The sequence below is a fragment of the Nicotiana tomentosiformis genome, chromosome 7 (assembly GCF_000390325.3).
Source record: "Nicotiana tomentosiformis chromosome 7, ASM39032v3, whole genome shotgun sequence".
NCBI lineage: Eukaryota > Viridiplantae > Streptophyta > Magnoliopsida > Solanales > Solanaceae > Nicotiana > Nicotiana tomentosiformis.
This window is the reverse complement of record NC_090818.1, coordinates 29,378,829-29,390,829: the sequence shown is the minus strand read 5'-3', so window position 1 is coordinate 29,390,829 and position 12,001 is coordinate 29,378,829. Positions and strand designations below refer to the sequence as shown.

Below are 12,001 nucleotides of genomic sequence, written 5' to 3'. Positions count from 1 at the left end.
AAAACAGAAACAAAGTTCAGTGATTTATCATCTTTTATTTAGAACTCTTTCACTAGTAATTTTGTTGAACTTTTCGATTATAACGTCAGTTTATATAGAAAACTGTTTCGTATAATTCTCATAGTAAAACTTAAAATTTTACATTCTTTAACCATTCAAAATTAGACTGTGCTGTAATATTATATTATTTATATTTCCTTTGACCCAAAGAAATTGGACAAAATAATAAAAACGAAAAAATGCTTTTTGTTCAGTACTAGTACTCCATATCAGCTTTTCTGTGCTATTTGTCATATTGTGCTCAGAAAGCTGAAGAACATGTAGCTTTTTTCCTTTCTCTGCAGCGTAAGGATTTTAACTTTAGGAGACAGCACCCATATAATCCCTAGGGTTTTTTTCTTACTTTGTTCATTGTTGTCTTCTCCGTAGAAACAACAAAGAGCTGAAAAAAATCGTAAAACAATGTCTGATTATCTGCCTGATAGTTTGCTACCCCAAATCCTTAGCAGGTTGCCCGTTGAAAGCCTTTTACAATTCAGGTGTGTTTCAAAACAATGGTGTTCTCTCATTTCATCTCCTAATTTCATCTCCACTCACTTATCTCACTCTGTTTCTACTACTACTACTACCACTTCCCTTCTCCTCCTCCGCCACCTCTCCCTCAAACCCAGGAAACAAGAGCACTACTCTGTTTACCTTGACTCTTCAAAACCTGAAAACCTAACCCTAATTAAGGAACTCAAGTTTCCCTTCAAAACTAGGTCTAAGAACCACTTTAGAGTTGTGGGTTTGTGCAATGGTTTATTTTGCCTCTCTGATGATCTCTTTGGTTACACGTATACTATCATTCTCTGGAACCCTGCTATTCGCAAAGGCATAACACTCCCTACGCCTCGTGTTCACTTTGGTCCATATGGGCCTTACATGTTTTGCCTTGGGTTTGGGTTTGATTACAAAACAAATGATCATAAAGTGGTGAGGATTGCCTATTTGCAGGGATTTAACGGTGCTTATACTGTACTGCCTCCTGAAGTTGAGGTCTATAGTTTAAGTACTGGTTTATGGAAAACAGTTAACTCAAATGACATCAGTTGTAAAATTGTTGAGTATTTCTATAGCAGTGTTTATCTAAATGGGGCTATTCATTGGGTTTGCTATCGTAAGAGTGAAGGTGGGGTTTTTTCAAATAGCCTGTTGGTTTTTGATTTAAGTGATGAGACGTTTAGTGAGATGGGTTTGCCGCGAGAGCTGGTACATGTATCACCTTTGGATTTGACTGTAAGTTCGTGTGGGGAACTGATTTCTATGATTTGGTACGAAAAGGGTCGTGATCGGGGTGAATCGTGTGATTGTTGTGCTGTTTGGGTTATGAACCAATATGGTGAACTAAATTCCTGGACTAAGAAATTTGTAGTGATTTTGGAGAGAGGGCTTTCACATGCTATTGGGTTCAGGAGAAATGGGGAATTTCTGGTAGAGAAGTGTGTTGGCGATCTTATATCATATGATCCCGAGCGCAAGGAATTTAAGGATCTTGGTATCCATGGTGGTAAAGAGTCCTTCTTCTTGAGCGAATATGCTGAGAGTCTAGTGTTGCTTGATGGAAGTGGTGGGGCTGCAGCTGAACCTTCCGATGCATCTGATTCTGAAGAGGCGAATGGGGTACCGCCTCAACTACAATATGCACGCAATGAGATAGAGATGTTGAAGAACTGGTATTGGAGTACACTTTTCGCAAAAGCTAGTCTTCATGAATCAGGATTTGCCTTATATTCGGGTCTCCATGTATTTGCTTTTGACTAGCTATATAGCTCAAATCCTAGTGATACTATTTTGAAAACTTGTGCTGCGTAGTTTCTGAGAATTTGATAGTTTATCAACTTATATAGTAGCATTATGGAATGACTGTAGCATCCATGCCTTGTTGACATATGTTAGTTTGCTAGTACTGACCTTGCAATCAGTTCCATTATGCACTTTATTTCTAATTCTGCAGCTGTTCCTTATTTTGTTCCATATGTGGTTTTTCAAATGTTGCTTTTGTTGAGAAGTTACTTTTAGTTTATCATAGATAAGCGTAGCTTTTCCTTGGCCTATGCTCGTTTTGATAAGAGTATGTAAAACTATCTGCTGGAATGTTTTCAACGTGCCCCTAAACCAAACATTTAGACTTGCACTACCTTCAGATTACACTGGCTTGCAGCCACTTAATCTCGGTCAACTGACTGTACCTAAGATTGTCTGTCTTCTCCTCGTGTGTGATTAGGTTGCTACCAGGGTACTGCTTGAATGAATGTATCATACAAGAGGCTAATAGTTTTTGCCTTTTTGGTGCACTTAAGTGCAATGTTTATGAATTAAGCCTTTGATATCGTCTATTGGAATTGCTTGACTCTCTTAGTGCTGAAAAAACCTACACTTTTCTACAGTAAAAAATGCAAACATCCTATGCATATCCTTTCCTGTCCATAGATTACTTTCTTGATGGATTTGGCACTTGTTTTGAAGCCGGATTAGAATTTCTCATCTGAAGGGAAAGATCATTTGATCATCAGTTTGAAGTTTTATGGTCTATCTCTGTACCGTATGCCATGCTAGTTCAAACTGACTAGTCCAACTTCAACAATTCTAATCAAGCTAGAACAGGGGTAAGCATCACATCAGCTGGACTGAACTCTTGCCCTGCTAGGTATGTATGATGTTTCACCGAGCTTAACTTCCACCTCATCAAGAAGCTTTCCAAAATGATCCTTACTCTGTCTTGGAACTTCAATGTTCTCAAACTTATCATCTGTATCATATGCTTCTTTTAACTTACGATGATTGGCACTCGCTAGATCAGGAGATTCTGCCATATGAACAATTATTACACTTTTTAAGAATTTAGAAACATACAAGCAAGGTTTCAGGGGTATGTGGAAGCAGTGGCGGACCCACGTGGTGGCTATTATATGTATAAATTAGGATTAAAGTTTTGTAAATTTTGTATAAATATTTTATTTGAACCCACTTGACAACTACTAATTTTACGACTAAAGTTATGTACTTCTAAGATTGAACCCGCTTGCACAAAATATTGGGTCCGTCACTGTGTGGAAGAGGGTAAAAGTAAAACAGTTAAGAGTCTCATTCTTGTATCTTATGAATCCATTTGACAAAGCTGCTTCTAAGCATTATACTCACCTGAAGCCACTCCTTAGCAATCCTTTGGATATACCTGTGCATTTTGAAATAGGTTAGTGTTACTCCTCTCCAACAACCAAGAAAAGAAAAACTTCAAAACAGTGAAGACGTACACACTACTTTCCGACCAAGAAAACTAAGGTACTAATTCTATTAAGCTTGCGTTTTCTATTACAGTGATGCTATATAAGAAGAGCACTTCCAAATTGAGGGAGAATGAGTTTGTTTCTGTTGAGGGAAAGACTTACTGAGGAGTGCCTTAGTTTGTACTTAAAGTTAAAAGATAATATGTGGAAGTATAATTCTTGTTTACTACCTTGAATTCTGCAGTTGCTGAAAGAACGAAGTTATATATCAAAACATCAACATCCCTCACAAATAGTTTCCGTAACATTCTGGAACACTGTTGGGAATAAACTCCCACAGAAATATTATTCATGGCAGTGTTTTAAAAGGCGATTTCGGGGCAAGCCCTGGGGGGGCGAGGCACACCAAAATTAAAACGCCCCGAGGCGATGGTGCGGGGCGAAAGTCTCAAGAGGCGCCCGCCCAGGCGTTTGAGGCGCGTTTCTTTAGTGAGGCGTAAGCCCCAGAGACTTTTTCAAATTAAAACAAAAATTGTTGAATAAGTCCTTCATATAATACCCAAATTCTCAAAAGTCAGCTTGGTAATTACTCAAAAGTTTTAAAAAGGAATTGAAATGTAGTATTAAATTTAAAAGTCAAGACTTTTTTTTTATTGATTGAAACCCTAATTCATGGTCTTTTCCAATTCTTTATCTTGTCCGCTAGTATGCTAATATCACCCAAAAGCAACATATATTCATTTTTTTTACAAATACAAAGAGAATTCAATTCTCCTTCATAGCAGCAAGTTCAAAGTTCAAATTGCAGGTTAATCATCCTTTTTGTTTCTCCATGTAAAAAACTTTATTCTTTTAGACTCAAGTTACTTGCGCTTGTAATTAGCGTATAATAGATTATTTTGACTAATATTTTGTGGGGATGGAGCACACACACACACACACACACACACACACACATATATATATATATATATATATATATATATATATATATATATATATATATATATATATCACATATATCACATATATATATCACATATTTATAGTTTTCTTCAATTTTTATGCAATTTTACCTGTTTATAAATATTTACTGTAATTATATTATTTTATAAAATATTAAAATTAAATACCTATGAGACTTATGCCCCGTGCCTCGGGGCTTACGCCTTGCCGAGGCATATGTAAAACGTCTCGCCTTTTAAAACACTGATTTATGGTAATAAATCAACTAGAATAAAAAGAACAACAATAACAACAACATACCCAATGTTATCTCACACCGTGGGGTCTGGGGAGGGTAGTGTGTACGCATACCTTACCCCTACCTTGTGAGGATGGAGAGGCAGTTTCCAATAGACCCTCGGCTCAGGAAAGCATAAGCCGTTATTAATGAAAATATATACAAGAAGGGACAGTACCAATAAAAAGAACAACAAGGACACAAATATTTTAACGTGGCAAACTCTTCTGAATAAGAAAAAAAATTACGGGCCCGAGAGGAGCAAAGTAATCCACTATAATGAAGAATTTTACACTGCGTAGTCCCGAGTAAATACTCCAGGGACCACTATACACACAAAAGAAATAACCATTTTTTAAGATTTCCACCTCACTATAATATCGCTCACTCTCTATTTTTCCTCATAGACCACCGCTTGTGAATGCCTTACACTGCTCTCTAACTCTCAGATATATCTTCTTCTAAGATTGTGTGTCTGAAATGAGAGCTGAAGCTCTCCTTATATAGAAGGGATGACCACCCCAATTAACCAATCAGAATATTGGATCTCACTTTACAACTTGCATTATGCAATTTGCAGTGCAAATTGATTGCCAACTCTAAAACTTGTTTTGCCATCATTAGATTCCTTTTCTTTTCTTTTTTTCTATTAATGGGTGTGGACCCCATCAATCTCCCCCTCCAGACCCATTCACCGGAAGGAGATAACACCAAGGTTGCTAGTTTGAGTGCATGCCGACAAGTTTTTTGCATAGTTTGAACTCTTCTCTTGGTACCACCTTGGTCAGTATATCTGCAGAATTTCACTTGTGAAAATCTTCAGAACTTGTAGAGATTCACTCTTTACCTTTTCTCAAATCCAGTGATATCTCACATCGATATGTTTGGTCCTTGCATGATACATGGAGTTCTTGCTCAAATCTATTGCACTTTGACTGTCACAATAGACAACATACTCTTTTTGATGCAAGCCAAGCTCTTGAAGGAATTGTTTCAGCCATATCATCTCCTTGTCAGCTTCAGTAGCGGCAATGTACTCTGCTTCAGTTGTAGAGAGTGCGACACACTTCTGCAACCTCGACTGCCATGATATAACACCCCCGGAAAATGTAAACAAATATCCAGTAGTGGATTTTCTGTTATCATTGTCACCTGCCATATCAGCATCTGTATAGCCATTCAAGATTGGATGAGATCCTCCAAAGCACAAACAATCTCCTGCGGTACCTCTCAAGTACCTGGGTATCAACTTGACTGCTTCCCAGTGTTCTTTTCCAGGATTTTCAAGAAACTTGATGACAACACCAACTGCGTGAGCAATATCAGGTCTAGTGCATACCATTGCATACATCAAACTTCCGACAGCAGAGGAATAAGGAACTTTGGCCATGCTCTACTTTTCCTCCATTGTTGTAGGATACATCTTCTTGATTAACTTCAGATGACTAGAAAGAGGTGTGCTAACTGGCTTAACACTCTTCATGTTGAAGTGTTCCAGTACACGTTCAATGTACTTCTCCAAAGACAGCCGCAACTTTATGCTTGTTCGCTCTCGAACAATCTTCATTCCCAGAATTTATTGTGCTGTGCCCAAGTCCTTCATATCAAATGACTTTGACAAATCTCCCTTCAACTTTGCAACCAACTCCTTGTTTTGTCCTATAATTAAAATGTCATCAATATACAACAACAAAATAATAAAGTTTTTGTTAGAAAATCTTTTGAAGCATACACATGGATCAGAATATGTCTTTATGTAAGTTTGACTTTTCATGAATGAGTCAAACTTCTTGTACTACCTCCTTGGTGCCTGTTTCAACCCATAAAGATTCTTATTCAATTTGCACACCATTTGTTTCTTTCCATCTACTTCAAATCCTTGTGGCTGCTCCATATAAATCTTCTCTTCCAAATTTCAGTGAAGAAATTCAGTTTTCACGTCCAACTGCCCCACTTCAAGATCTAGGATAGCTCAAAATTATTCGAATAGAAGTCATTTTGATAACATGTGAGAAAATTTTGTCAAAATCAATACCTTTCTTCTGTTCGAATCCTTTTACCACCAATCGAGCTTTGTATCTGACCAGCTTGCCATTTCCATCTTTCTTGAGTTTAAAGACCCATTTGCATTTGAGTGGTCTTTTACCCTTTGGAAGTTCAACCAGCTTGTATTTGCCACTTTTCTGTAAAGATTTCATCTCTTCTTGCATGGCTCTCATCCACTAGTTCTTTTCTGGATGGAACATCACCTCCTTAAGACTTTCTGGTCCCCCTCATCACTGATGAGGACATACTTTGTGGAGGGGTACCTGCATGACTCTACCCTTGGCCTCTGTGATCTCCTCAGAGGTTGAGGTTGTTCTTCTTCCTGAGTGGGGTACTCCACTTGCTCGACATCATCATCAAGTTGCTCTCCCTACTCAATAACCTCACCAGGTTGCTCCCCCTGCTCGGCAACCTCGTCGGTTGTACTTTCTACAGTTGTGGGATTGTTAGAAGTAGAATGAATGGTAACAAGGTTAGGGATTATACCATTCTTGGCCTTCTGTGACTGATCATCTACAACTCCAACTTCACTTTCTCGGAAGATTACATGTTTGCTTCCGATGACCTTCTTCTTTACAGGATCCCACAATCTGTACCCAAACTTTTCTTTTCCATATCCGATGAATATGCAGGGAATATATTTATCATCCAGCTTTGTTCTCTGCTCCTTTGGTACATGTGCAAAATCTCTGTAACCGAACACTTTCAGATATGAGTAGGGCACCTCCTTGTTGGTCCAAACTCTCTCTGGGATATCAAACTCCAATGGAACTAATGAACTCGTATTGATCAGGTAACTTGTTGTCTGGACTGTTTCACCCCAGAATGACTTAGGCAGTTTAGCCATTCTAAGCATGCTTCTCACCTTCTCAACAATGGTGCGGTTCATCCTCTCAACTACACCATTGTGCTGTGGGGTTCCAGGAATTGTCTTTTCATGTCTGATCCCATGGCTCGAACAATACTCTTCAAATTCCCTTGAAGTGTACTCACCTCCATTGTCACTTTGGAGACGCTTTAGCTTTTGTCATGTCTCCGTTTCCACCAGAGCATAAAACTTTTGGAAAACTTGAAACACCTGATCTTTGATTTTCAAAATATAAATCCACAATTTTCGTGAAGCATCATCAATAGAAGTAACAAAATATTTATTACTGCCCATCGATTTAATTTCCATTGGACCACGTACATCAAAATATACCAAATCAAATATATTCAATTTTCTTTCAGACGATATCTGAAATAAGACTCTATGTTGCTTACCAAATAAACAGTAGTCACAAGGTTTTACTGTTGTACCTTTTGCAAAAGAGATGAGTGATTTCCTGGCAAGAATCTGCAATCCTTTCTAGCTCATATGACCCATTCTTTTGTGCCACAAGTCTGCAGAAATCTCATCTTGTACCACATTCGATTCACCTCGACATATTTCTGCATTTGTCCTGCACAACGTTTCACGAGTAACTCCTTTTGCAATCACCAATGATCCCTTGGTGATTCTCCACTTTTGATTTGCAAAATAGTTCTCGTATCCATCTCGGTCCAAAGGTATTCCCGAGATTAAGTTCATCCACAAATTAGGTACATGTCGCACGTACTTTAGAACCAATGTGCATCTGACATATGTTTTGATACAAATGTCACCGATCCCTGCAATCTCTGAGTAACTTGTGTTACCCATTCTCACAGTGCCGAAATCACCTGCTACATATTTGCAAAATATTTCTCTTACCGGTATGGCATGGTAAGATGCAGCTGTGTCAACCACCCATTCCGACTCTGGACCTGCCAAGTGCATGCATTCCTCTTCCTCATTTATAAAGAGAACAACATTATCATTGTTTTGCACCATAATGGTTGTGTTGTCGTCATTCTTCTGGCCACCGCTTTCACCTTTGCCATTTCTTAGATTTGGGCAATCTCTTTTGAACTGACCTGGTTGATCGCAATTGTAGCAATTTCTGGCTTTTGATTTGGATCAGATCTTGGACTTCCCACGACCTCCGAATCTACCATAGTTGCTCAAAATCCTTTGATAACTCCTTCCTCTACCTTCTGTGATGAGAGCCTATCCTTGATTTTCAGGTTTCTTTCTCATCTTCTCATTGAGAAGGAAGAGCCGGTGTGACGTCTTTCAACTCAATAGTGGTTTTGCCGTGCAGGATGGTTGTTGCCTGTCACGACCCAATTTCACCTATAGGTCGTGATGACGCCCAACACTACAGCTAGGCAATCCAACTAAAAAGTCAAACGTACATTGGTTAAACTTTTATTCCAAGAAAATAATAAAATACCAACTTCTACCAATGTGTGTGTGCCAAGACCCGGTGTCACAAGTGCATGAGCATCTAGTAGATTATACAAAACTCCAAATACTGTCTGAAATGAAATAGACAGAATATAAATATAAGAAGAGACACTGGTAGCTGCAGAATGACTCAAAATGGCAGCTCACCACTATGCCTCGGGATGACGTGGGTACGTGATGATAGGTCCTCCACTAGTACCTGTCTCAGATCCTGCACAAAAAGTGCAGCAAGTGTAGTATGAGTACGTAAACAATGTGTACCTAGTAAGTATCAAGCCTAATCTCGAAGTGGTAGAGACGAGATGGCTGACTTTGACACTCACTATGGGTCAATAATTATAACTGAAATAAAACTAGGATATTTAAATCAGCATGATTTACAGAATTTACAATAATTTATTTAATCAGCAGAAATAATCAAATTTCTTCAATTCAAATAATTTTTAATTTATCAATTAAACCTCATTTACAGGAGTAACAATTAATTCCTTAACAAGCAAGAATAATAATTTATTAAATTTCAAGAATTTTTCAATTTATTAATTAGCTTCACAAGCTGAAATAAATTATTAAAGTATCGTGTAATTATTATTATTAAGCACGATTTCTGCCGAGGACGTACGGCCCGATCCAGAGTGTCGTGTACACTGCCGAGGGATGTGCGGTGCGATCCATAGATGCATCTATCCTGCCGAGGCATTGTCCCGCTCCACAAGAAAGGAGGAAAATTTGTTATGTGCCTCCGGAAGGAGAGTATATTTATTATAAGATGAATTTGGGAGGAGAACAATTTCTTTTAACAATTAATTGATTTAAACAAAAATTAAACATATGAAAATTTTATATTTTTCTACTTTTCATAACAATTCACAATATATACATCAAATTATTTTAATTAATAAAGAATACAATTCACACAAGTAATTCATGCTTTGAGTCTTAAACTACCCAGACTTTAGCATTAATAGTAGCTGCGCACGAACTCTCGTCACCTCGTGCGTACGTAGCCCCCGCAATTAGCAACAATTATTCAATTTAATCTCTATGGAGTAATTTTCCCCTCACAAGATTAGACAAGAGACTTACCTCGTCTTGCTCAAATTAATCCACTATAAGGCCTTTTCCACGATTATCCAACTCTGTCTGACTCGAGTCTATCCAAAATAATTCGATACAATCACTAAAAATTATAGGAATCAATTCTATAAGAAAATACTACATTTTTAATAAAAATCCCGAAATTAATTAAAAATTCGTCCGTGGGGCCCACGTCTCAAAATCCGGAAAAAGTTACGAAATCCGACAACCCATTCAATTACGAGTCCAACCATACCAGTTTCACTCAAATCCGACTCCGAATCGATACCGAAATCTCAAAAATTCGTTTCTATGAGATTTCTAAAAATTTCCCAAATTTAAATCTCAAAACACTAATTTATGGTGAAAACAATGATATACTTGTATATGTAGACCAAATCCGAGTTAGAATCACTTACCCCAATGTTTTTCCCTTGAAAATCTTACAAAAGTCGCCTCTGCTCAAGCTCAAGTTCGTCAAAAATGGCAAATGGGACGAATGTCCTCTGTTTTTATAACTTACACCTCTGTCCAGTTCGATCAAGGAGCTCGATCAGGGGAGCTCGATCTCGGGAGCTCGATCTCAGGGAGCTCGATCTTAGGGAGCTCGATCTTGGGAGCTCGATCAAGGAGCTCGATCTTGGGAGCTGGTCAAGGCCTCGATCAGGCCTTGAGCCTGGGACATGGTCATGGCCTCGATCAAGTTCGATCTTGGGTCTTGATCCTCGCCCTCGAGCCTTGCCTTCGATCATGGCCCCCGAGCCTTGCCTTCGATCGTGGCTTCGATACCGAGCCTCGTCCCTGACTTCGACTCAGGCCTCGATCGTGGGCTCGATATCTGGGTTCGATCTGGGGCTCGATCATAGCCCAGAATATACAGCAGAAGGGAAAATTGCAACAGCTTTTTAAGTCCAACTTTTGATCCGTTAACCATCCGAAACTCACCTGAGGCCCTCGGGACCTCAACCAAATATACCAACAAGTCCTAAAACATTATACGAACTTAGTCGAACCTCTAAATCACATCAAACAATGCTAAAACCATGAATCATACCCCAATTCAAGCTTAATGAAACTAAGAGTTTTCAACTTCTACATTCGATGTCGGAACCTATCAAATCAACTCCGATTGACCTCAAATTTTACACACAAGTCATAAATTATATAACGGAGCTATGAAAATTTTCAGAACTGGATTCCGACTCCGGTATTAAAAAGTCAACTCATCGGTCAAACTTCCAAACTTAAATTCTTGTTTTTAGCCATTTCAAGCCTAATTTATTCTATTCCGAGGTTGTTTTCTCAAAATGTTGACCAAAGTCAAACTTAGCACTTTAAGGCCAACTTAAGGAACCAAGTATTCCGGTTTCACCCCAAACACATCCAAATCCCGAACCAACCATCCGCGCAAGTCATAAATCATTACAAGAACCTACGGGAAGTTTTATTTTAGGGAACGGGGTTCTAAAAGTTAAAATGATCGGTTGGGTCATTACATTCTCCACCTCTTAAACAAACGTTCGTCCTCGAACGAGTTTAGAATTGTACATGGAGTGCTGAATAAGTGTGGATATCTGCTCCCCATGTCTTCCTCGGCCTCCCAAGTCGTTTCCTTGACTGGTTGGCCCCTCCACTGGACTTTTACTGTAGAAATCCTCTTGGACCTCAACTGGCGAACCTGTTTATCAACAATGGCAATTGGATCCTCTTCATAACCCAAGCTATTATCTAGTTGAACTGTGCTGAAGTCTAACACATGTGATAGGTCGGTATGATACTTCCGGAGCATAGATACGTGAAAAATCGGATGAACTCCCGATAGGCTGGGAGGCAATGCAAGCTCATAAGCAACCTCCCCAACTCGTTTCAACACCTCAAATGGGCCTATATACCTTGGGCTCAACTTGCCCTTCTTCCCGAATCTCAAAATTCCCTTCATCGGCGAAACCTTCAAGAGAACTTTTTCACCTACCATAAATGATATATCACACGCTTTCTGATCCGCGTAACTCTTTTGTCTGGACTGTGCTGTACGAAGTCGCTCCTGAATCAACTTTA

General features: G+C 38.8%; 1 protein-coding gene across 1 annotated transcript; it reads left to right on the top strand.

Annotated features, from left to right (window-relative positions):
- The first annotated feature begins 280 nt into the window (after positions 1 to 280).
- LOC104096817 (F-box/kelch-repeat protein At3g23880-like) lies at positions 281 to 1,988 on the top strand. The gene has a single exon (XM_009603250.4). The coding sequence runs from the start codon at positions 463 to 465 to the stop codon at positions 1,801 to 1,803; it is 1,341 nt and encodes a 446-aa protein (XP_009601545.1). The 5' UTR covers positions 281 to 462; the 3' UTR covers positions 1,804 to 1,988.
- The last annotated feature ends 10,013 nt before the right edge of the window (positions 1,989 to 12,001 follow it).